Raw genomic sequence first — 27486 nt, forward strand, 5'->3', positions numbered from 1 at the left:
CAATGATTTCTTGGATATGACATTAATAGCACAAGCAACAAAAGAAAAAAAATAGGTAAGTTGGACTTCATTAAAATTATAAACTGTTGTGCCATTGTTAGTTTGTGGACTGCAGGACTTGGAGCTGAGGGTCAGGGGCTGTCTTAGTCTGCTTGGACTGCCATAACAAACTACCATAGACTGGATAGCTTAAATAACAACTTTCTCACAATTTTGGAGGCTGGAAAGTCCAAAATCAAGGCCCAGCAGGGTTTGGTTTCTGGTGAATACTCTCTTCCTGACTTGCAGGTGGCTGCCTTTTTGCTGTGTCCTCAAATGGCCTTTCCTTTGTGCTTGTGGTGGCATGAGAGAGTGGCAGGGAAAGAAAGATTTATTTGTCTTCCTCTTTTTATAAAGCCACTAATCCCATCATGAGGGTCTCACCCTTATGACCTAATCTAACCCTAATTACTTCCTAAAGGCGTATCTCCAGATAACATCACATTGGGGATTAGAGTTTCAACATATGAATTTTTAGGGACACAAACATTTTGTTAGTATGAATTTTGAAGGACACATTTCGTTTAAGAGAGAGTGTCTTAGGTAGGTAGACCTAAGGTAGCTAACCTAGGTAGACCACAGAAACAAGATGTCAGTTTGAAGATTCATTCTGTCAGAGAAGGAGGGTATGAGCCAATAAGACAAAAATTAGAGAAACAAGAAGAAAAGAAAGGTTCAAACCAGAAAATGGGAAGGCAGAGCTTAGAGAAATTCCCTGAAACAGGGAAAGGTGGCTACATCATTTGTTATCGGGTCTTACTGCTTTAAGTGTAGGCAGGGGATACTTGGTAAGGATACTTATAGTGAAATAGCAGCTTTGGGCTAGGGGCTGCACTAAAGCCTGAGTGGATTATATTTTACTCCATAGACAAGTTACTTAACAAAACCATTTTATAAAGAACATTTTAAATAAACCTTTTCTGTCTTGACAAATGACCTGTAGTGATGTTTTGTTTTGTTTTGTACTGATGATTTTTTATAATCAGTAGTCTAATGCATTAGCATTGTCTTTGGCATCTCTCCATTTAAGGGCAACTTTTCGATGATCATATATAATTTTGGGGGAGAGGATCTTGATAATAATCAGAAAACCATTCAACTTTTATCCTTTATACTTTTTTTTTGTCAATCAAAAGAACTATTTAAAATACCAGATCATCTTCTAAGAACAGAAAACAGTGAAAGTCTTATAAAATATTGATGATGAAAGAAAGACTGTAGAAGAGTTAGTATGCATGATAATTTCTTCTTTTTCCTTTGAACTGTATACCCATTTTCAGTCTCTGATTCATTGCAGAAAGGCCAGGCTTTGTTTTATTTAGAACCTGTGTACTGGGGTAGTGATTTTGCTGCCTTTTTATTATGTATTTTTAAACTACAACAAAACAATCTGAAGGTCTTATAAGGTTTGTTTTATGATGAGTTTTTACATATATAGTTATCTGTGTGTCTGCATTATCTGTGCTTAGATTTTTTAAAAAAATCAAAGTGTAGTTGATTAACAATATTGTGTTAGTTTCATATGTACTGCAAAGTGATTCAGACACACACACGTATTTCAGATTCTTTTCCATTATAGGTTATTACGAGATATTGAATATAGTTCCTTGTGCTATATAGTAAATCCTTGTCGCTTATCTGTTTTATATATAGTAGTGTGTATCTATTAAACCCATACTCTTAATTTATCCCCCCTCCCCCTTTGGTAATCATAAGTTTGTTTTCTGTGTCTGAACGTGCTTAGATTTTAATCTCAGGCTATAGGTGAAACCTGAGGAAGGACAGAAGTGAATTGACAAAGTGTGTTTTTTTTCCCTTCAAAATATATCATAAAAATTGGCTTGATCAAAAACAAAACATGAGGGAAACAACAGTCAAAATGATCTGAGGAAGGAAACAGAGACTTATACAGCACTGTATTTATTGTAGGGAGATGAAATAGTATGGTCAACATAGATGATCAACTTGAAAAAATATAGGGTCTGAGATACATAAAGAGAATTAAGGCCGTTCTCCATGTGATCATTCATTCATTCATCAAATATTTACGGACTACTGTGTTTTAAACAGTAAGGATGTAACATAGAGTAAGACAATGGGCTAAAGTCAAAGAGCTTAGGACGCTCACAGGAAAATGATAAATATGAGAATAAGATTTATAACTAAAGGGCTAAGGGGAGAGTGACATCAGCATCATGGCTGTATAAGACATCCCTTATCCCCCCACCCCACCCCCCCAACAAAATTCTGGCATCCATTCACATACAAAAATGCCTTTATGGGTGTTATGATATCCAATACCATACACCAAGGGACCCAGAAAGTCTCACCCACCCACGCATCAGATAATAGACAGACCTTGGTCCCAGCTGTGGACCATGCAGCTAACTGTGAACTAGCTCCAGCTTTTCTTGGCTATGGTCTGGAACCTCTGGAGAACACTGACTTAGACAATCATCCATGGATGAGAGAGCCTTAATGGACATCTAGGCTTCCAGAGGAGAAGTTCTAACAGTGTGTTGGAGAAAAAAAAATTAGTTTGGATTCATTGAAGTGGGTAAAAGGAATAGCTTGACTTTACCTGAATCATGCTTCCTTCAGTGTGACACAGCTTTGGGCCAAGAGAGCCGATTTCAGCCTGTGATTTCTCCCTCTCGGGAAAGGGAGAGCAAGTGAATGAGCATCCAGCTTCCCTAGCTGTGCAGGATGCTGCCAAAGAGGCTCATTTGAGTACTAAATTGTGAACGCTGTGACTGGGGGGTAGGGGTGGGGGATGAGAAAAGAGTGGGATAGTGGCGGGTAGGGCTCTTGGAGAACATTAAAGGGATGTAGATCCTATTAACTGCTTCATGGACTCCATCAAGAAGCCCACCCATGAGTTGCTGGGAAAGCCTCCTGCTTTCCACCTGTGGATTCCTCCAGCTGGCCTGTAGGCACCCCTAGCATCCCACATGTATCATTCACATACCTTTCCACTCTGCAGCCAGCTCTCTGTGCTCCAAAACAAGGATGCCCATTTTCACTGAAAGTTCTAGCCAGAGCAGTCAGGCAAGATAAAGAAATAAAAGGCATCCAAATTGGAAAGGAAGAAGTAAACTTGTCTTTGTTTGTAGATGACATGTTCTTATATCTAGAGACTCCTAAAGATTCCAACAAAGCCCTGTTAAACTAATAAATGAGTTCAGTAAAGCTGCAGGATATAAATCAACATATAGAAATCTGTTAAGTTTTTATATAGTAACGACAAACTATTTGAAAAAGAAATAAAGCAATCACATTCACAGGAGCATCAAAGACAATAAAATGCTTGGGAATAAATCAAAGAGGTGAAAAAATCTACACTGAAAACAACAAGACTTTGACAAAAGAAATTAGAGAAGATGCAAGTAAACAGAATCTCATGTTCATGGATCAGAAAAATTAATATTGTTAAAATTTTGATTCTCCCCAAAGCCATCTATAGATTCATTGCAACCTCAATTAAAATTCCAATGGCATTTTCCACAGAAATAGAAAAAACAATTCTAAAATTAGTACAGAAACCACAAAAGATCCTGAATAGCCACAGCAATCCTGAGAAAGAAGAACAAAGTTGGAGGCATCACACTTCTTGCTTCAAACTATACTACTAAGCTATACTAATTAAAACAATATGGTCTTGGCATAAAAATAGATACATAGACCAATGGAACAGAATTGAGAGCCCAGCTAATATTTGACAAGGGAGCCAAGAATATTCATTGGGTAAAGAATAGTGTCTTCAATAAATGGTGTTGGGAAAACACCATTTCTGTTTTTTCATTTATTTATGTATTTTTGTCTGTTTCTGGTATCAGGGTAATGTTGCCCTTAAGAGATGAGTTGAAAGTATTCCCTCTTCAATTTTCTGAGTTTCTGTAAAACTGATATTTATTCTTCCCTGAATACTGGGTAGAATTCACCAGTGAAATCATCTGAACTGGAAATTTTTTTGTGGAAAAGTTTTTACACATTCTATTTCTTTAATAGATATAGGCTACTTAGGTAATCTAAGTCTTCTTAAATTTACTTGAGTACTTTTTTTAAAATAAGGAATATAAATTGTTGAATTTGTGATGTAAAGTTGTTAATGATAGTCATTTACTATCATTTTACTATTTGTAGGATTGTACTTATGCTGCTTTTATTGTGTTATTGTGATTTGTGGCTTTTCTCCCCCCCTCCCCTTTAGTGTTGTCAGAATTAATCAATTTTTTTAATCTTAACCAAATTTTTCATTTTATTGCTTTTTCTCTACTGTTTTCTACTTTTTTTCACTTTTGTGTTTATTATTTCCTTTCTTCTGCTAATTTTAGGTTTAATTTCTCTTTTTCTATTTTCTTAAGTTAGCACTTGAGGTCCTTCATGTGAGATCTTTTTTTCTTTTCTAATGTAGATACTATGACTTTCTCTCCAACCTTTCTTCTCTTCTTTATATAAGCATTTAGTGCTATGAATTTTCCTTTAAGGATTCCTTTAGCTTCATCTGCAAAATTCTGATGCTTCCATTTTCTTTTAGTTCAGAGCACTTCCTAATCCCACTTTAAAAAAAATAGCTTTATTGAGATCTAATTCACATACCATACAATCACTCACTTGTACTACACAATTCAGTGGTTTTTAGTATATGTGCATTTATACGCAACCATCATGGGACTTCCCTGGTGGCACAGTGGTTAAGAATCCACCTGCCAATGCAGGGGACATGGGTTCGATCCATGGTCTGGGAAGATCTCACATGCTGCCAAGCAGCTAAGGCTGTGAGCCACAACTACTGAGCCCATGTGCCACAACTACTGAAGGCTGTGTGCCTAGAGCCTGAGCTCTGCAACAAGAGAAGCCACTGCAATGAGAAGCCCATGCTTCACAACAGAGTAGCCCCGCTCGCCACACCTAGAGAAAGCCATGTGTAGCAACAAGACCCAGTGCAGCCAATGAATAAATAAATAAATCAACAAAAATAGATTTATATGCAGCCATCACTACAGTCATCTAATTTCACTTTTGATTTTTTTTTTGACGCATGATTATTGATAAGTGTTTTACTTAGTTTCCAAGTACAGTTGGCTCTTGAACAACATGGTTTGAACAGTGCAGGTCCACTGATATTTTTTTTTTTTCAGTCGTGAAAGTATCCTAGTACTACGTGATTTGAGGTTGGTTGAATCCGAGGATGCAGAACATGTATAGAGAAACCACGTGTATGGAGGGTTGGCTATAAGTTATATGCAGATTTTTGACTGCACAGAGGTTTGGGACCCCTAACTCTTTTGTGCAAGGGCCAGCTGTATTTAGTTATTGATTTCCATTTTAATTCTATTATAGCAAAAACCATACTTTGTATGGTTTGAATCCTTTTACACTTATTGACTTGTTTTACTGCTCAGAAAATGATCTATATTGGTATTCTGTTTGCATTTGAACGACGTGTGTTTTGCTGTTGTTGGGTAGTGTGTTTTATAAATGTCAGTTAGGTCAAGTTGGTTGATAGTTGTTTTTTGTTTTTTTGTTTTTCTTTTATGTCCTTGCTGATTTTCTTCCTACTTTAATGAATTATTGAGTGAGGGATATTGAATGGACCTACTATATCGTGGATCTGTCTACTTTTCCTTTTATTTCTGTCAGTTTTGCTTCATATTTTTCAGCTCTTATTAGATATGTAATGTTTAGCCTTGTTATATTCTCTTGCTGTTTTATTGACTTTGTTGTTATAAAACCCTTTTAATCTCTGCTCTGTAAGTTACTGTTTGACATCAGTATAGTTGCTCCCGCTTTTTAATAAACATCTTTATTGAGGTTTTCTTTACATACCCTAAAATTCACCCATATAAATGAACAGTTAGGTTGGAACATCAGCTTCCTCCTATAAGTTGATGATTTCCAAATCCATGTCTTCAGACCTGGACATCTTAATCTGTTTTGACCTTTTCAACTTAGCATATCTAAAACCCATACTTACTAATTTCTTTCTCACTCTTTCCCTTTATTCCAAGTCACCTGTCCTCTGTCTAGTTAATGGTACTCCTTTCTGTTTAGTCACTATAGTGAACACCTATCACCCTTAACTTTTTTTCCCTTTCATGTTTAATCATTTACCTAAACTTATTGGTCTTGCCTTTCTAAGGTCTCTGATATTTAGTCCTTCTTCTCCATATCTACTTTAGATGGGTTTTGTTAGTTTTTTGTCATTTTTTTGCCTGGGTGGCTGCTGCGATCTCCTAACTCCATTTCATACTGCCAGCCTTGTATTATCTCCCTTTCTACCTCCCCCTCCAAGTCAATCTGAGGAGGTCTTTTTCCCAAGATTTAAGTACAGGTATGCCATTTTCAACTAGAAATCCCTTAATGTCTCAGTTTTGTCCTCAGGCTGCAACACAAGCTCTATTCATGATTGAGCTTTTGTCTTCTCTGACTGACTTGTTATGCCCAGTCTATTCTACGCTACTGCACCCTTCTCCACAGTGCACACTGTACCCTCATGGCCGTACCAACTTATTTCCTAACTGGTGTATTATGTCGCTTCTTGTATACTATCCCTTCTATGACTAGCATGGCCACATTTTCTTGATCTGCGTGGCAAACCCCTTTTTTTTTTTCCTTTTAATTTCTATTTGAAGATCATGCCTTTCTAATACTATTTTCCTATGTAAATCTGTTTTCAAGTCATACTCGGGTGCTTATTAGCAAATGCCTATGCTTTTCTGTGGCTCTCTTACCTCTTCTATCTAACCTGTGGTCCCCTGGTACTTCACCTGTAGTTATTTACTGCCTCTGCTGTGATCCACCTGTTTTGTGCTTCCTTTGTTTCCATATTTATTAGATTGTGAACTCCTGTGGGCAAATAATGTGTCTTATTTTTCTTATATTCCCTTCATCAGCTCAATGCCCCTCACATTGGTAAGTATTTGTTGGTTATCTGAGTTAAACTGAAGTTAAATTCAATGACTGATAACTAGTTAACCTGAAATTACCATTAATTCAAACTAAAGTCCCCTAAAACCCAAGTTAGATTAATCTATAACAGCTCTCTATGTAAATAAAATCTTTTAATAGCGGCATAAATTATATTTAACTAAATTTAAGATAGAGACAGTGAGTTTGTGTTGATGGTTCATGAGCTGCTTTATTAAAATGGAAACACCTAAAGCAGTTGGTATTTTGTGGAAGCCACATGACCAAAGTAATTGGATTTCATATAGACGCTTGAAGGTCAGTGATTTTCTCAGTGCTTCACTTTGAATCACTTTCATCCTCTTTCAGGTGGCTGACAGTTACTTGCATTGAGAAACAGTTGGTCTTTTCTATTAACATGTTTACATGTTTTCTTAAGAATGGGATTCACTCTCCTAGAATTTGTGAGCCCAACTGTAGTATAATTTGTGCTGTTTGATTCTTAACTATAATCAGTACACCAGAAGAGTACATGGTTTAGCTTAAAAGGATAACATTCCTTTGTCATTAATGAACGATTTATTAACAAAGTTATTCTGTGCAAACAGGATATATTCATTTGCTATTGCAAGTCATTTTGAACTGTATTTGTGAACAACTCCCTTATAATAGTTGGTACCTCTTGGTTACCTTGAGTTTAAACAGTTCTTCATGACTTTGAAGAAGTGGCATTTCTCTTTGGAAGGTCTTAATTCCTTTAGGCACTTGCCATTGAGCTCTGTAGAATACTGTTATTTCAGTATTTTCTATACTAGTTGCTGAGTCTCCTACAGTTATTTCCTAAAACCATTCTTGGCCTACACTTGTACGTAAGTAGCTATTTACGTAACCATTTCAATTCTTTTTTTTTTTTTTTGTGCTTTCCTGAATCCTCTGAAATTTCTTTAGAGTGTTATTAAAATATAGGGTGTTTGAAGAGGTTATTTAGTACGTAACTTTGTTATTAAAAACAAGGGCCATTGTATGAACATTGTCTTTTATCTTTTAAAAGATAGACTTTATTGTTGATTTATTCAGCATTTTTTAAAGTCAGTTCATAGGGGCATTGGTGAATTTTCATAGAATTTGGAGATTAGTAAGAGTCAATTTAGTAAAATTCCCTTATAATAGTTGAGGGTAGTTATATGCCAAAGTCTTTAGGGGCTCTCATGTTTCTTAAATCTAAGTCGGAAGAACCAGGCCTGGAAATCTTAGCAGTGAAATAATGGATGTGAATGAAAGCTGTTGTAAACAATGTTACTATCAATACAAGGAAAGAATATATCAAGGAGAGTTTAAATGCTTGAAGTCTAAAAGATGAGACCCAAGGAGTAGGAAGAGAAGGAAATTACTGAGTACCTTTTGTCTGTAAGTTTCTTTCTCTTTGTTGCACTTTTACTTACAATAATTTGTAGATTCTTTGGATTTTCTATATAAAAATCATGATACCTGTGATGGAAAACTTTTTTTTGAACTTTTTTTCCTTATATTTTAATCTTATTTTCATCTTGTTTTAGTTTGCTGGTTAGATGTACAATCAAATAGAAGTCTGATAGTGAGCATACTTACTTGTTTCTCTCGTTTTGAAGGAAACATTTCTAAAGTTTCACTATGAAGAATGATATTTGCTATAGATATTGGAAGATATCAGAAGATATATTTTATTAGATTGAAGTTCTCTTTTTCTCCTTTGCTGTAAAGTTTTAAGAATGGGTGTTGAATTTTGTCACATTTCTGTTCTACTTTATACAGTTATTCTTTAATAATAAGCAAATTACATGGATAGAATTTTCTGATGTTAAACTATTTTCACTTCTGGGATAAGTCCAATTAGTTATGGTGAATTATTTTTTTTTTCTATTTTTTAAAATGTTGCTAATTAACTTTGCTAATATTAAAAAAAATCTGTGTTCATGAATGAGCTTAGCCTGTGATTCTCTTTTTTTAATAGTAATAAGTCAATTCTGTTTTGGACATGTTAAATTAGAGGTGTTTGGCAAATGTCTTACTTGATGTTAGAAATTTGGATCTGGAGTACTTAGTAACCTGGAAAGGGCTGACCATATATAGTTTGATATAACAGTTGAGGAAGTACAGCTGGATGATGTTGAACAGGAAGAGTGTATAGAGTAAGAACAGAAGTGAGGATGGAGTACAACATTTTGAAGGTGCATTGATGATGATGAAGCCAACAATTAGAGCCTTGTTGGAAAGGCAGGTGTGAGAAAGAGGGAGTTCAAAGGAAGGAAAAACTTGGCTATCAGTTTTTAACTGTGGTGGAAAGAAAAGTGATGAGAGGTTAAGGCAACTGGAAACAGCAAGTCTAGAACTCTGAAAAAGTATAGTGGTAGAAGGAAGGAGGCAGGGGACACCAGTGAAGGTGGGGGCAGAGGCAGTTTTGAGGGAAGTTTTTATTTATTTAATTTTTTAAGAGGGATGAGACTTCGTGTTTGTAGGTGAAGAGTAAAGCTCTAGTGAAGAGGGATAGAGTGAATATGAAAGTGACATGTGTATCTACCTAAATCTTTGCCAAACAAGATTTCAATGTAATTTTATTCTTCTGAATTCTAGGATTGTATTTGTCCTTCACAGTGTTCCCAAATATGATTTATGTAAATACTCTAATTGGAGAAGGAAATCTATTGCTTGGTTATTTATTTCAGGTAAGTCAGCGCTCAGATACTAATGAGAGTCTCGGGAAAGAGAACATCTAGGAAGGTCTCCTGAACAGATCAGCCGAGAATTACCCTTGGATGCACACTGGGGCCAATCTTGGCTCCTCTCTGCCATACTTTTTCTATATCCAGTCTGTCTGCAGGCCCTATGGACTTTTTCTTGCTACCCAAGTGACCTTGTCTGTCCCTGACTCTCCAGCTCTGCTGCAGTTCCTCCTCTTCTTTTCTCTCGGTTTTCCTCATCAGCCCCCTTTTCACAGTGAGGTATCCAGTTTTCTTTTTCTCTAAACATTTAACATTTTATTTTTAATACTAGGCTGTGAATTGATATGTTTTTCTCTCTTGATTTGCAGCTCTGTGATTCATATTCACATTTGTGTAACCACTGAAATTAGGATCTATAACAATGCTGTAATCCAGAAAAATCTGTCCTGTGTTATTCCTTTATAGTAAACCTCTCCCCTTGTCCAGAACTTCTGTCATCCACTGATATATTCATCATCTCTCTTTTTTTGTCTTTTTGAGAATGTCGTGTAAAAGGAATCGTATAGAATGTAACTTTTGAGATTTTCTTTCAGTCACGTAATGCCTTTGAAATGCATTCAAGTTGTGTGTTTGAATAGTTTATTTCTTTTTATTTCTGAGTAGCATTCCCATGGTGTGACTATACCACAATATAAACAGTGGTTTGTTTAACCATTTACTTGTTGAAAGACATAAGGGTTGTTTGCAGTTTTTGCCTGGTATGAGTAAAGCTGCTATAAACATTTGTGTGTAGGATTTCCATCCCAATTTTTGAAATTGTGGTAAAATACACATAACATAAAATTTACCATCTTAACTGTTTTTAATGTGTACCATGCAGTGGTATTAAATAACATTCATATTGTTGTGCAGCCGTCACCACTATCCATCTCCAGGACTCTTTTCATCTTGCAAAACTGCAACTCTATACCCATTAAACAATAACTTCCCATTTTTTCCTTTCTCTCAGCCTCTCGCAGCCACCATTCTGCTTTCTGTGTCTATGATTTTGACTACCCTAATGATCTCATATAATTGGAATTATATAGTATTTGTCTTTTTGCTTATCTCTTTGAGCCTGTGTTTATATTTTGTCCCCCTTTTCACATCAGTTTATGAAATGCCCTTATTTATTTAAGCTTTTTTAAATTGAAGTGTAGTTGATTTACAATGTTGTGTTAGTTTCTGGTGTATAGCAAAGTGATTCACGTATACACATATATAGTCTTTTTTCAGATTCTTTTCCATTATGGTTTATTACAGGATATTGAATATAGTTCCTTGTACTATACAGTAGGACCTTGTTGTTCATTATTTGGTCCCCTCTTGATACTTCATTCTATTTTTTATTTTCTCTCCCCCATCTAGTTTTTCACTGGTGTCTCTTCTCTCTCTCTCTCTTTTTGCATGTGTCTGTGTGTCTGCTAATAAGTTATGGATTGCTATTTTCTGTTTTCACTTGGCCCTTAAATTGTAACTTTTTAGGGTCCCTCTTCTTCCACTGTGCAGAGTGTTTGCTTTTCAGCATCTAGGGCTCATTTTCTTTCTCATACTGAGATATATTTATTCTCTTCTTCGGGCAGATAGATCCAAGTCTCTCTTATGGATCCTTCTTTCTTTTTAATGGCAGGAGTAGAAAACAACTATCAGGGTTTGGTAGAGGAAACTTTAAGTTTTATGTTTATTTTTCTCCTCTTCTTATAGGGAGGAAGAAGAACGCTTGAGAAATAAAATTCGAGCTGATCATGAGAAGGCCCTGGAAGAAGCAAAAGAAAAATTAAAAAAGTCAAGAGAGGAAATACGAGCAGAAATACAGACAGAGAAAAATAAGGTCGTCCAAGAAATGAAGACGAAAGAAAAAAAGCCACTGCCAGCAGTTCCTAAACCAAACCTTATAGGAACACATGGTGGAGACCCAGAAGATAATGACCTCAGAGAGAAAAGGGGAAAAATTAAAGAGGTAATAAGCTGAGATGTGTGAAATGGGGGGGTTATGGATGTGGATGTGTTTGACTAGGTTTAAATTGTTTGTCTGTTTATCCATCTACCTAGCTAGCTAGCTATCGGGTTGGCCAAAAAGTTCCTTCAGCTTTTAAGTAAAAATAAAAGACACATTTTTCATTTTCACCCGTAACTTTATTGAACAACATATTCACTGGTTTGTTCCACTACCTTCTGCCATTTTTCAGGCAACTTCATAATCCCCTCTTCCCAAAACTTTTTATTTTTTTGAGCAAAGAACTGCTCCAGGTGCCTTTTACAGTCTTCCAGGGAATTGAAATTTTTTCCATTAAGAGGATTTTGTAAAGACCGAAATAAATGGAAATCCGAAGATGCGATGACTGGTGAATACGGCGGATGAATTAGAACTTCCCAGCCAAGCTGTAACAGTTGTTGCCTGGTCATCAAAGAAACAAGCAATCTTGCGTTATCCCAGTGGAAGATTATACATTTTCTGTTGGCTAACTCCAGACGCTTTTCATCGAGTGCTGCTTTCAGTTGGTTGAACTGGGAGCAGTACTTGTTGGAATTAATTGTTTGGTTTTCCGGCAGAAGCTCATAATAGAGGACTCCCTTCCAATCCTACCACATACACAACATCACCTTCTTTGAATGAAGACCAGCCTTTGGTGTGGTTGGTGGTGGTTCATTTCGCTTGCTCCACGATCTCTTCCATTCCACATCACAGTATCCACTTTTCATTGCCGATCACAATTTGTTGTAAAAATGGAACGTTTTTGATATGTTTAAGTAGAGAATTGCACGCGGAAATATGGTCAAGAGGGTTTTTTTGCTTAACCCAAACATCAAAGCGATTCACATAACCAAGCTGGTGCAAATGATTTTCAGCGCTTGGTTTGGATATTTTGAGTATGTTGACTCTCTCCCTTGTGGTATAATGTTGATTGTTCTTAATTACTGTCTTAATTTGATCACTATCAACTTCAACTGGTCTACCCCACTGTGGAACATTGTCCAGGGAGAAATCCCCAACACGAAACTACGCAGACTGTTTTTGACACATTCAGTCACAGCACCTTCTCCATACACTGCACAAATCTTTTTTTGTGTTTCAATTGCGTTTTTACCTTTCTTGAAATAATAAAGCATAATATGCTGAAAATGTTACTTTTTTTCCTTCCATCTTCAATATTAAACTGGCTGCACAAAAATTCACCAATTTTGATGTTTTTTTTAAATGCACGCTGATATGACAGCTGTCACAATACAATCTAATAAAATTGTTTCAAATGAAGTTAAAGACAACTAAGTGCTACTAGAGCCATGTTACAGAAAAAACAAAGTGAACCTTTTGGCCAACCCAATATCTATCTGTATTTGTACCATATGGTGTCATATTTTGATCTTATTTGTTTTGAGGTCAAAATTGTAGTTCAGTTTGCAAATTGGCAGTAAGGGCTAAAACTCTGTCTCTTAGTATCAATTATAATATAATTATAGGATACTTATAATTTTTGATATAATGTTTGGATAGTTACATTACTCTGTGTTCAAAGATATTTTGATATTCAGTATTTTGTAAATAATGTAGAATAGACCCATAAACAATTTATCATTTATTAAGAAATTTCTTAAGTGTTTAGTTACAAGGAACTCTGCTAGATACTATGCAAATCTTCTCACAAACGTTTCTGAGGAGTTAGCATTATGTCTGCCATCTTTCAAGGAACTCATTGTGATACCACTTAACCATAATGCAGATTAAGAACACCTCCTTCCAGAGAGTCGCAATGGATTGAAGAGTAGGAAAGGACTGATTTCAGCATTTTTGAAATTTGTTTGGTCTCAGAAGTCTTTCGATTCGTTATTCTAGGAGTTATTTGGAGATAAAGAAAATACCAGAGGGAGAGGAAATCTAGTGAATATTTTAGTAGCACTTTGTTAATTAGAAGTCCTCCTAATTCTGGGTGGAGTTTGTAGTTGTACTGCCTATGAAGAAGATTTTGTTAGAGTGTAAGAGCATCAAAATATTTCAAATCGATTGTTTAAATAAAATAAGCCAATAAGTTTAGTTCAAATAGATATCCATTTGGATATATTCTAGTAATGAATATGGAAGGTTTGCAGATGTTTTGTGTGGCTTTATGAATTAGTATAAGATATGTCCTCTGATTTTACCTTATCTCTGGATTCTGTGTATGCTCAGGCTGCTTAAGGCACTTTCTCTGGACAGTGCTGAGGACTTTGATACATTTTTTAAATGCCTGATTTTATTTTTTTTAGATGTCGTTAGAATTTATTGAAATACTTTCTGATGTACATAATAAATCAGATAGATAACAGTGTGTGTTTAGAGGACCCAAGACCACCGACAGATTCAGTGATTCACTGACAGTACTCACAGAACTTAGCAAAACTGTTGTATTCATGGTTTTGGTTTATTCAGCAAAAAACATACAGATTAAAATCAATAGAAAAAACACATAGGAGACAGTCCAGTAGAGACTGGGCACAAGCTTCTAGTTGTTCTCTCTCAGTGGAGTGATATGGACAATGCTTAATTCTCCCAGAAGTGATGTGTGGCAGTGTGCATGATGTATTGCCAACCAGGGAAGTTCACCCGAGCCTTGGTGTCCAGGTTTTTTATTAGGAGTTCATTATGTAGGCTTGGCTGGTCTGGGTTATTCAGCACCTCCAGAGGTTAGGCTGTTGCTGTGTGATTCAAGGTCCCCACCATAAATCTCATTGTTAGCGTAGACTATCTGACATGGCCCAAGGCTTCAGGTAAACGAAGATACTCTTAACAGGCAGGATAATAAAGATTGAGAGGTTATTTTCAGGAGCCTGGCACAGGCCAAACCTTTTTTGAGGATGTGCAGGGTTTGGACAACTCAGACCTGCTGAGTGAATGTTATAGAGCACACCATATTATCCAGCGTTCTTGTAAATTAACATAAAACATATTAAGAATCCCTGTGTAGGCTTCTGTTAAACAGTGTAGTTATTGACTTAGCAAGCAGAGAAAGTTGGGACCTAAGCTTGCAGGGGAAGAAGCTAACAAGTGACAAGGTGATGTGAATACCTGCAGAATATCTGAAAGTTTCAAGAATTAGGAACACCATTTACCTCTGAAGGCAGGAGTATGATATAGAGCTGGAAAAGGATTACTTGAAAGGTTTAAAAGAAGCTCTTAACCCCTAGGTCCCCAGTTCTCTAGCTCAAACATTCTAGCTACTGTCCTCCCTTTCCCAAAGGAAGACCAAAAGTTTACTTTCAGATGGTTGAATTAGAGAAGATCTAGATTTTGGGAACACCAAATGTAGCTGAGGGGAGAGGGCAGTGGTCGTTCTAAAAAATGAAGAGAGTGGTGGGGATGGAGGGAATTAAGTGAAAGATGGATTTTGAATGTCGAGACAACTTTATCCTCCTCAACTCTTAGAATTCTGGCAGCCAGGTTTATTTTCAATAAGCAGGAAAATGAAGGACTTCTCTCTGAAGAGTCTTGACTGGCCCAAGAGGAAAGATCTACTCTGTTCCTCAGTGAAACACCCATGGGTTTCACCTGAGCTCCCTAAGATGAGGCTTAGTCAACAAGTCTTGCCTGTTCACTGACAGCCTTTGATTATCTTGTAAATGCTTCACTCATATGTGAAGAGCAAACCACGGATCCCCAGACATGTAAGGAAAGTTTCCCACATGAGAGAAATGGAAGAAAGGAATTTAGAGGACACAGAAACAATACAGGGAGTAGAATACATATATCAAAAAAGAATCAGTGTCTTTAGGGTGCCAAAAAATTAAATTCATGAAATGAGAATAAGTTATAAAAAGGAACATTTACAGAATAAGAAAGAGTTCTTGGAAATTAAAAATAGGATAGATTTAAAAATCCAGTAGAAGAGTTGGAAGATAAAATTAAGCAAATCTCTTGGAAGGACAAAAGATTAAGAAAACAAGAAAAATGATAAGATCGATCTGGAACATCTAACAAGTGATTAATTAGGAGCTTTGGAAAGAGAACAGGGAAAATAGAGGGGAAGAAGTCAAACAGTTCAAACGTTCCTACTGCAATTTTAGAAAAAGAGTCATTAAAAACAGATCCTAAAAGTTTACAGAGGAAAAAAAAATAGTTTCACCCAAAAGACTGGGATTGTGCATAATGGCACATTAGATTCCTCAGCAATAATGTCAGAAATTGGAAGAGAACGGAGCTAAGGCTTAGAAAGAATTACATATTCAGCCAAATTATGAATCAAATCTGAGGGTAAAGATATTTTTAGACATTTTCTCAGATTGCTACTAGAAAATATGCTTCAGCATAAAAATAGGAAGATAAGCGATTTTGGAAACAGGATCTGTCACTAGAGAGAGAAAGGAAGGGCATTCTCAGGATTGTGAAAAAGGGAATCAGCAGGATGATGGCTGTACTTCCGGCTGAGAGAATGGAAGTCCAGGTTAGGCCAGGAGGATAGAGAGCCTCAGGAGGGATATATCAGAGTATAAAATGGAACTGATAGTTCATCTGATGTGTTTGATCACATTGAGACAAGTTTTGAAACTCAAGCATAATTTGGAAGTAAATTAATTGTTACATTTAAAACTACATCAACAAAAAACCCCACCAAACTTCAGACCAATAGTTAACAGCAGGGAAAACAAAAGTTGAACAAAGTAATATAGTAATTTTAAGAAAAACATGCTGTTAACTACATTGGAAGGATGTGAGGCAGGGACTGTATGTGGGGAAGTATATGTGAAGGTGAGTTGACAGTGTATAAGAAAGCTAAATTATCAACTATAGGGGAATATAGTAAACAGCTGATTTTTTTAAAAAATCAAGAAATAGCACTATAAGCTGTACTTAGAAATACAGTGGTAAATAGAAAAGCATGTGAAAGAGTTTCAGTAATTGGCTCAGGAAAGTGGAAAGAGGAAAGTGGGGAAGATAGGACAGGCTACTAGATTATTTTAAAAATTCCACTTTACTGAGACATAATTTATGTATAATAAAATGTATCTATTTTAAGAGTATAGCTTGATGAGTTTTGATAGATGTGCATAGTTATGTAGCAACAGTGGCTACAAGCTGTGAATAGGTCTGGAGTCTCAAAATGATTTATTTGTGCCTCTCTTCAGCCAGTCCACCCCATGCCTTGGCCCCAGGCAACTGCTGGTCTGCTTTTAATCATTGTAGATTTGTCTTCCCTAGAGTTTCAATCAAGTGGAATCATAACATATGTGATATTTTGCTTCTGGGCTTCTGCTCAGCGTGTTTTTGAGATTCATCTATGTAGACTGCACATAAAGGTATTTCCCCCCATAGTATTCCCTTGTGTGGATATACCATGATTCGTTTTAGTCATCCACCTGCTGAACATTTGTTCAATGTTTGGTCCAGTTTTTGGCTATTATGAATGAAGTGGCTGTGTGCATTTGTGTACAGGTTTTTGTGTGGGCATATGCTTTAGTTTTAGTTTTGACCTTTCAGTCTGTGATCTGTTCTGAGTTAATTTTTTTTGTTTATTGCGTGAAGTAAAGGTTGTCCTTCATTTTCTCCCCATAGGGCGTTTTAGTGTTCCAGCATGATTTGTTGAAAAGATTATCCTTTCTTGATTGAATTACCTTGGCACTTTTGTTCAAAATCAATTGACAAAATCAATAGATGTTGAGTCTCTTTCTGGACTCTCATTAATCTATACGTCTGTCCTTAGCGAGGATATGACACTGTGTTGATTACTTTAACTTTTATAATAAGTTTTGAAATCAGGTAAGTCCTCCAACTTTGTTCTTTTATTTTTATTTTTATAAAAATTTTATTTATTTATTTATTGGCTGCATTGGGTCTTCATTGCTTCACACTGCCTTTCTCTAGTTGCAGTGAATGGGGGTTACTTTCATTGTGGTGTGCAGGCTCCTCATTGCAGTGGCTTCTCTTGTTGTGGAGCATGGCCTCTAGGCACGTGGGCTTCAGTGGTTGCGGCACAAGAGCTTAGTAGTTGTGGCTCACAGGCTTTAGAGTGCAGCCTCAATAGTTGTGGCACATGGGCTTAGCTGCTCTGCAGCATGTGGGACTTTCCTGGAGCAGGGATTGAACCCATGTCCCCTGCATTGGCAGGCAGATTCTTAACCACTGTGCCACCTAGGAGGTCCCCAATTTTGTTCTTTTAAAAATTAGTTTGGCCATTCTGATTCTTTTGCCTTTATTGAATTAGTTTTTCTGTGAAAATGAAAGGTTGCTGGGATTTTGATTGGGATTTCATTGAATCTTTAGATGAATTGGGAAGAATTGTCACCTTAACAGTATTGAGTCTTTCATTCCCTGAGCATGTTATATCTTTCCACTTATTTAGGTTTTCTTTAATTTCTTTCAGCAATGTTTTGTCATTCTTAGTGTACAGTTCTTGTGCATGTTCTATTTCATGTTTTCTGATGCTATTATAGATGGAATTGGTTTTGAATTTCCATTTCTGTTCATTACTAGCATATAGAAATATATTTGATTTTAGTTTGCTGAACTTTTATTTGCTGAAGTCATCTTTTAGTTTTAGTGGCTACATAGTCATGTCCTCTGTGAATAGAGATACTTTTCTTTTTCCCTTTTTGATTTTTATGCCTTTTATTTCTTTTTCTTATGGCAGTGGCTAGGACTTTTAGTACATTGTTGAAAAGAAGTTGTGAGAATAGATGCACTTGATTTGTTCTCAACTTTAGGAGTAGGGTTGTCTACCATTAAGTATGAGGTTAGCTGTAGGTTTTTTTGAAGATGCTCTTAATTAAGCTGAGGATGTTGCCATGTAGTTGTAGTTTACTGAGTTTTTATCATGAATTGGTGTTTAATTTTGTCAAATGCTTTGTCTACATCTAAAAAGATGATTGTATGATTTTTTTCCTTTTGTTCTGTTAATATGGTGGATTATATTGATGCGTTTTTGAATGTTAAATTAGGCTTATATTCCTGGGTTAAACCACACTTGGTCATTGTGTAGTATCCTCTTTATATATTGTTAGTTTTTGTTAAGGAATTTTGCATCTGTGTTTTTGAGATATATTGGTTTTTAACTTCCTTGTAATGTCTTTGCCTAGTTTTGGTGTCTGAGTAATGCTGGCTGCAGAAAACAAGTTGAGAAATGTTTTAATGAATATTATGTTTGATACACCACAGGCTACTGTTACATAATTCAACTGATATATGATTAAATACTCTGCTACTGTGTAGCTTAGTGCTCCCTGGGTTGTAAGAAACTCAGTTCAAACTAATTGATATAAAAATTGATATTGAAAAATATCAGTTGATATAAAAATAAAAAATATTTATTAGCTTAGGGGCTCTAGAGATGCTGTAAGCTAGAGCTTTGAGTTTGACTGAATCCAAGTCTGTAGGTTCCCTAGATTGTCAATAATATGCATCTGTCTCTATTTTCTTTTGTTACTTAGTTTCTCCATGTTGGGAGAGAGTTAGCTCCTGTCAGCTCCAGGATTATGTATTAGGTGGATTTTGAGATTGCAAAATGAGGGAGTCCTTCTGTCTCCTAGTGTCTGTAACAATATGTGTGAAAGGACTTGATTGCCTTCACTTGAGTCACATGTACCCAATCACTTTGTGTAGGTTAGAGCTTGGCAAAATACAACCTGGTGGCAATTCTGCCTGCTGCCTGTTTTTTTGAAAATGCAGTTTAGTTGGAACCCAGTCACATCTATTTGTTTATGTATTGTCTAGGGCTGCTTTTGTACTGCAACAGCCGAGTTTAGTAGGTGCTATATACATACTTATGGAATGCAAAGCCTAAAATATTTACTGTATAGGAAGAGTTTGCTGGTCTTTGGGCTGAAGGTTAGGGATACTCTAGCCAGGCTGCATTAATTGGTGGTGGAATCAGAGCCCCTTTTTGACAGCTCTGTCATAATCAAAGTGAGGGATGGGGAGCTGTTTCCAAAAGGATTAACAGTTCCTAAAAGGAAAGAATGCCAAACAGACACCTTCCTCCCCAATAAAAACAGCATCTGTATTACACCTCATTTTTTGTTCTGTTTTGTAGACTTAAGTTAAACATGGTTATGTGTGTTTTCACACTGATACAGGTGTTAATAGAATAATATACTAATGTAGGAGATATAGGAGAATGTGTAAGGATATAGTAATAGAATCGCTAAATTACATGAAATGTAAAGATAACAGTCTGTGAAAAATGTAAATTGATGGGTTATAATTTTTCTTTTCTCAGATGATGAAACATGCATGGGATAATTACAGGATATATGGATGGGGACATAATGAACTCAGACCTATTGCAAGGAAGGGACACTCCACTAATATATTTGGTAAGTTTACTTTTTCTAATTGCTGTTTTCATTTTCTACCTTCATTTTAAAAACAGGATCTAACTTTTTAGGTACTTTCTGAAACCTGAGAACAGTAGCTCCGCCTGATTTAGGGTTTTGTTTTCCCTCTACAGTATTCAGTTACCTATAGTCAAGCTTGGTCTGAAAATATTAAATGGAAAATTTGAGAAATAATTCATAAATTTTAAATTGTGTGCTTTTCTGAGTCGCATGACGAAATCTCACACTGTCCTGCTCCCTCCAGCCTGGGATGTGAATCATCCCTTTGTGCAATGTATCCTGCTAGTTAGTCACTTAGTAGCCATCTGGGTTATCAGATCAACCCTGGAGATATGGCAGTGCTTGTGTTCAGGTGACCCTTATTTTACTTAATGATAGCCCCAAAGCACAAGCATAGTGATGCCAGCAATTTGGATTTGCCAAAGAGAAGCTGCAGAGTACTTCCTTTAAGTGAAAAGATGAAAGTTCTTGACTTAATAAGGGAAGAAAAAAAAAATCTTATGCCAAGGTTAAGATCTAAGGTAAGAACAAATCTTCTGTTCCTTTAATTGTGAGGAAGGAAACATTTTGAGGAAGGAAACATTGTGCTAGTTTTGCCATTGCACCTCAAACCGCACAGGTTATGGCCACAGTGCAATAAGTGCTGGGTTAAGATGGAAAAGGCATTAAATTTGTATAGTAAGATCTTTTAAGGCAGAGAGAGAGACCACATTCCATAACCTTTATTGCAGTAAATTATTATAATTGTTCTGTTTTATTATTAGTGTTGTTAACCTCATACTGTACCTCATTTGTAAATTAAACTTTATCATAGGTGTGTGTGTATAGGGAAAAAACATAGTATATATAGAGTTTGATACCACCCACGGTTTCAGGCATCCACTGGGTGTCTTGAGGTAAATCCCCTGTGGATAAGGGGGGACTGCTGTATTTCTATGGAACTATAATTTGAAGCAACATGTATTTTTTTGCAGGTTTCAGTCAGGATTTAGTCATAGTTGTAGGAAAACAACTATAGTTCCTATAGTTATAGGAAAACACAGATATGTGATAGATTTACTATTTACATACAGATGTTTTAGTTATTTGATTATTTTGAAGCTTTTTCTGCATTGTTTTACTTTAATATCAAGTAAGGTAGGTACCTATTTGTAATTTTATATCTTCAGCACAGTACCAATTCTGATACACATTGTAGAGGACGAGGAAAAGGATGGAAAATTCCAGTAGTGCTATCTATGTATGTTTTAAAAAAAGTAACACACTCAAAGTGATTCATTTGGTAAATTGAGTGAATTATATTGTACATTCACAGTTCCAAGAGAAAAATTAACAGTGTGTGTGTGCATGGAGGTTTCGGGAAGAGCTTTGCTTAACTTTGATTTGCTCTTTCTACCTCTCTTGAGTTCAGTTCCCTTGTTAAGCTTCTCAGTTTAAAAGAGTGAGTTAAGTTACTTAACAGGTTTTACTTAACCCAAGGGTAAGTCTTGAGAATTACCAAGTTGCTCTCTATAGTCTTCACTTCTTTCTCCCATTTTAGATGCTTCTTGATGTGATGGGTATCTTTTTAAATAACGGTAGGTGAAGGAAAGATAATATTAATGTGGTCAGAAAGCACATGTTAGTCATATGCAGTGCAGTCATCTTTACTAATTGTAATGCAACACCACAGTAATCCAAATAACATTTTTTTAAATTGTGACTTTGGAATAAGTTTTTAGCACTATGATTTGTTATAATTTGTTCAATGCTTGATTGTTTTCTGTCAAAAAAGAAAATGACTGGAAGGATCATTTCTCCTGGGTTTGAGAGATGTTGGGATGGAGGAATAAAGGAAAAAAAAAATTTTCTTTTAGGTAATCAAAGATCCCAGAAATCTCATATATGACTTTTAATTTAGCAGCTATCACTTAATGAAATAAAGTATTTCTTCAGCAGAGGTTATAGATTGATCTGAAGAGTTCCTGTTGCTTTGTGGGTGCCACAATGAGACATTAGTGTAGTAAAAGACATTGTATTTAGTGATTAATTAAAATTAGATCCTCTCTGCAAGTAACCATACCTTCATATTAAATTCAGTGGTAAACTCTGAGCCCTTTTAAAAAATTGGAATATGAATATGTATTGAAAATGAGTTAGATGTTAATTTTCTGCTTTTTTTAAAGTTTTTTTTAAATTTTTATATTTGGCTGAGTTGGTTCTTCATTGCTGTGCACAGGCTTTCTCTAGTTGCGGCGAGCGGGGGCTACTCTTTGTTGTGGTGCTCGGGCTTCTCAATGCAGTGGCTTCTCTTGTTGCAGAGCATGGGCTCTGGGTGCGTGGGCTTCAGTAGTTGTGGCTCGCGGGTTCTAGAGCACAGGCTCAGTAGTTGTGGCGCACGGGCTTAGTTGTTCCACAGCATGTGGGATCTTCTTGGACCAGGGCTCAAACCCCTGTCCTGCATTGGCAGGCAGACTCTTAACCACTGCACCACCAGGGAAGTCCCTGGGCTTGGTTTTTTAACCCTTATTTCTCAAAACATCTAATGTAGTAACACTTGTCAGATAGATACCAGTCCTAGGCAAGGCAGTAGGTAAATAACATACATTTATTTAATCATTGCAATAACTGTGTAAGGAAAGACTATTTGTTGAATTTAAATCTAGATAACTTCTTAAAATTTTATATAAGTTAATATAAATCATTTGGTGAGCAAAAGGAATGTTTCTTAAATGAATGTGATTTTGTTAAAATCCTAATGGGTAAGTTTTGACTTAATGTTTTTTTCTTTTTAAAAATAATAGCATTTATTTTTTATGAAAGGTGGTTTTAATTTGAGGTACTCTTGTCAGACTTCTTCAAGAGTGACCTTTGTAGAGTGCTGTTTGGTTAGATTGTGAAATGATGACCAGGGCAATGGCAGGTTCAGATTATTGTCAGGTAAGTTCTTGCCAGTTGCTCATTAGGTTCGCTTAAGCTGATTTACTGGGTAAACAAAGTTATTTGTGAGGCCATAGAAATTAAAGCTTAGAGTTGGAAAGGGTGACTTTACAAAATGAGCTTTTAAACTTGGTACAGAAGCAAGATTTCGTCAGTTTTGTTCTGCCATTTCTGAGGAATCATAATAAGTTGCAATTAAGTATTTTGCAGTAAAAAGTTGTACCCTTTTATTGAGGCATGAAGTCAGTTGTTTACCTTAGAGATTCTGTAATAGGGCTTGTGAATAAAACTGTATTTCCCTTTAGAACAGTGGTCACATACACATTACTAGTAGCAGCATCAATAGTATTTATATAATGCATGCTGTGGTGGACTGAATTTTGTCCCCCATAAATTCATATGTTGAAGCTCTACCTTCCAATGTGACTGTATGTGGAGACAGAGCCTTTAGGAGGTAATTAAGATTGAACGAGGGGCCCTAATCAGATAGGGCTGGCAACCTTAAAAGAAGAGGAAGAAACTCTCAAGCTCTCTCTCTCCGTGCACATGCACCAAGGAGAGGCCTGTGTAGGTCTGATACAGCTAGAAGGTGGACATCTACAAGCCAAGGGGGAAGGCACTCCTCTAAAAACTGGAAGCTTGATCTTGGTCTTCTAACCTACAGAACTGTGAGAAAATAAATTTTTGTTTTTAAGCCTCCCAGTGGATGGTATTTTGTTAGGCAGCCTGAGCAGACTAATGACTGTGCTATCTGCCAAGGACTGATTTAAGTGATTTACGTGAATGAGCTTATTTAGTACTCATAATAACACTATGAGACCGGTACTGTTTTTATTGTTCTCATTTTACAGATGAGGAAACTGAAGCACAGTTAGGGTTAACTAACTTACCCAAGGTTACACAGCTAGTAAATAATGGAGCCAGAATTTGTTTACAGGCAGCTTAGTGCTGAGGGTCATGCTTCTAATTGATATTTTATTCTGCTTCACTAAGCTTTAAAGATAGAAAAAAATTAATAGCAGCACATGGGAAAAATCCATTATGACAAAATTATAGTGAAATGGTAGAAAAAGTGAAAATGCAATCTGTATTATATTCAGTAGTCAAGATTAAGTGCTTATACTTTTAGAAAAATGTTTGAATGGTTACGTTTTTTTTTTCCAGCCAAATAAGCTAAGTGGGAATGGATCCTTTATTGTTTGTCTTATATTTTTACGCATGTAGTTAGTTTACTAAAGGATTTATAAAGAGTTTGACTGCGTTTCTTACTTACTTTGTTCCTTTTCTGCATCTCATATTCTTGCTAGTAAGTATGATATGAGATTTTTTTTAAAAAATCTGGTTTTAATCTTTTTGTTTAAATAGAAGACGTCTGAGGGAGAGGTCATAGTTCTGAGTGTCTCATTTGACATCCCAAATTCAGTATGCCTTTACAGAATCAGAATCTTAAGAGTTGGAAGAAACTTTAAAAGTCTAGCCTATTCCTATAGGAACATACAGGCAGGTATTGAACCTTTATAATATTCTAGTTTATAAGGAAAACAATTTAAAATGTGTCCATTTCCTTTTTCTTAGGCTTGCTTATTAAAACATTCTTTTATATGGTAACTGAAATCATATTCCTCTGACTTCTGTCTAGTTTGTCCTTGGCATTAGAGGATTCTTTATGTATAGATAACAGAAAATCCATTTCAAAATGGCTTAAACTAAAAAAGAAATTTAATCAGCTCAATGATGTTCTAGAGCAGATCTGATTCCAGCTAAGCTTTTTTCTTTGTCTCTTTCCTCCACCTCTTTGTGTTTATATCTTCAGGCTGGCTTCTTAGTGGGATGGCTGCAGCAACTTGAAGCTTCATATCTTCCTACTAACACATCTATAGAAAAGAGAACACTGTAGAGAAGAGAGCACTGGATTTTCTCAGAAACCACCTTTCTTGTTTATCTGGGTCTTGTGTCCAGCTTTGACCCGAAAGCTATACCCAGAGGGATGGGATAGATTCCTTTGGTTTTACCTAGTTAGGGCTCAGGCCTGGAGCTTGTGAGTAGGGAGAGGGAAATGTTGGTGGACATAAGTTACCACTGATAGTAATTTTTCCAGTAGTGATTAATAGTCACAATGAATTACTTTTTTACTTAGATATTCTGGAGAATTGAAAGGTTTTTATTAGGGATAGATCTTTTTGCATTTAAAGAATTTTGATTTGGAAAAGAATATTATTTGATTTTACAATGCTTTTTGAAATGCACCTTTTATTTTCTGTGTATGTGTGTATATATAAATTCTTCTTGTTATTTCTAACTTGCTAATGATTCCTAATATTTTGTTGAGGATTTTGCATTCATATTTTGGGAGGGATATTGTTTTGTATTTTTCTTGTATTAACTTTGTCTTGTTTCAGTATCAGCGTAATATTGGCCTAATAAAATGAGTTTGGAAGTGTCCTCTGCTCTTCATTTTTTTGGAAAAGATTGTATACTGTTGGTTTATATTTTCTTAAGTTTTTGATGTAATTTGTCAGTAAAATCACCTGCATCTGGAGCTTTTTTTCCAAAAAGTTTTAAAACTGCAACTTAAGTTTCTCTATTTCATGTCCTCTGTAAGGGCCATTAAGTTTGTCTGTTTTACCTTGGGTTAGTTTTGGAAGTTGATGGTTTTGAGGAATTGGTCTATTTCATCTAAGCTATTTTATGTGCATAGAGTTGTTAGGAGTATTATCTTGTTATCTTTTGAGTATCTGTGGCAGCTGTAGTTATAACCCCCTTTCATTCCTAATCTTGGTAATTTATGTTTTTTTTTCTTTGTCAGTCCTACTAGAAGTTTATCAATTTTATTGATATTTTCAAAGAAGCAGCTTTTGGTTTCGTTAATCTTCTTTATATTTTCTTTATGTTTTCAGTTCTTTGATTTCTCCTCTTGCTTTGTTATTTCCACTCTTCTGCATGATTTGGGTTGCTTTTGTTTCTGCTTTTCTAGTTTCTTGAAGTAACAGCCTAGATTGTATGTTCATGATCCTTTTTTCCAATGTAAGCATTTAGTGCCACAAATTTTCTGTGAAGTGCTGCTTTAGCTGCATCTGAAAGATTTTGGTATGTTGTGTTTTCATTTTTATTCAATTCAGTATGTTTTAAAACTTTCCTTAAGCAAGTTGTTTAATTGCTAAATGCTTAGAGATTTTTCTTTTATCTTTCTGTTATTGATTTCTAATTTCATTCCATTATGGTCAGAGAATATACTCTGTGTGATTACAGTTTTTTTTAATTATTTAAGATTTACTTTTTGACCCAGAATATAACCTATCCTGGTGAATGTTCTGTTTGTGCTTGAAAAGAATGTGTATATTTGTAGTGACTGTTATTGGGTGTAGAATGTTCTATTAATGTCAGTTAGATCCAGTTGTTTTATAGGGTTGTTCAGGCTTCCTCACTTCCTGCTGATTTTCTACCTAGTAGTTCTATCAATTACTGAGAGGGGTGTTAAAGTTCCCAACTCTAATATTGGATTTCTTTCTTAGTTCTTTCAATTCTGTCAACTTTTGCTTTATATATTTTGAGGTACTCTTGTTAGGTGTTTATACATTTAGAATTATTATATCACCTTGGTAGCACCACCAAAGCCCTAATACCAAAACCAGACAACAATATTACAGTAAGAGGAAACTATCGACCAATGTTCCTCATGAACACGGACACAAAAATCTTTGACCAGGTTAGCTTTATCTTAGTAAATCTAATTCAGCAATATGTAAAAAGAATAATACCTCATTACCAAGTGGGGTTTATCCTAGGAATGCATGGTTGGTTGGAAATTAGTCATTATAATTGAAGATATTAAGGGATTAAGAGAGGAAAATTATATGATTATCTCAGTAGATGCTGAAAAAGCATTTAACAACACTCAATATCCATCCATAATAAAAACTCTCAGCAAATTTGGACTAGAAGGGAACTTTCTTAGCCGGATAAAAAGCATTAAAACACACCTACCCACCCCCACACACCCAGAACTAAACAAAGAAGGGAAATCCCCACATACTTAATGTTGAAAGGCTAGACACTCTCCCCTGAGATTGTGAACTAGGCAAAGATGTCTTTGCTCTCTAACGTCTGTATAACATTATGCATGAACTCCTGGCCAGTGCATTAAAGTAAGAAGAAGACCAAAAAAGTACAAAGATTATAAATGAAGAAGTACAACTATCTTTACTTGTGGTTAGTATGATTGCTTATGAAGAAAATTCTAGGGAATCTACCAAACAACAGCAAAAAAGTACTAGAATGAAAACAAATTTAGGGCTTCCCTGGTGGCACAGTGGTTAAGAATCTGCCTGCCAATGCAGGGGACATGGGTTTCAGCCCTAGTCTGGGAAGATCCTACATGCGCTACGACTACTGAACCTGCATTCCAGAGCCTCTGAGCCACAACTACTGAGCCCACGTGCCACAACTACTGAAGCCTGTGGGCCTAGAGCCAGTGCTCCGCAACAAGAGAAGCCACTGCAATGAGGAGCCTGTGCACTGCAGCAAAGAGTAGCCCCTGCTTATCACAACTAGAGAAAGCCTGTGCAGAGTAACAAAGACC

The 27486-nt window shown here is 36.0% G+C and overlaps 1 protein-coding gene across 5 annotated transcripts in view; it reads left to right on the forward strand.

Annotated features, from left to right (window-relative positions):
- MAN1A2 (mannosidase alpha class 1A member 2) overlaps nt 1-27486 on the forward strand; it is a 144749-nt gene that overhangs the window by 27192 nt on the left and 90071 nt on the right. For all 5 annotated transcript variants that reach the window (XM_057720485.1, XM_057720502.1, XM_057720522.1 and 2 more), the window contains exons 2-3: nt 11391-11646; nt 19871-19967. In XM_057720485.1, coding sequence (XP_057576468.1) covers nt 11391-11646; nt 19871-19967 — 353 coding nt within the window. The remainder of the gene's footprint in view (nt 1-11390; nt 11647-19870; nt 19968-27486) is intronic.

Source organism: Hippopotamus amphibius, chromosome 1 (genome assembly GCF_030028045.1).
Source record: "Hippopotamus amphibius kiboko isolate mHipAmp2 chromosome 1, mHipAmp2.hap2, whole genome shotgun sequence".
In the NCBI taxonomy this organism is placed as follows: Eukaryota; Metazoa; Chordata; class Mammalia; order Artiodactyla; family Hippopotamidae; genus Hippopotamus; species Hippopotamus amphibius.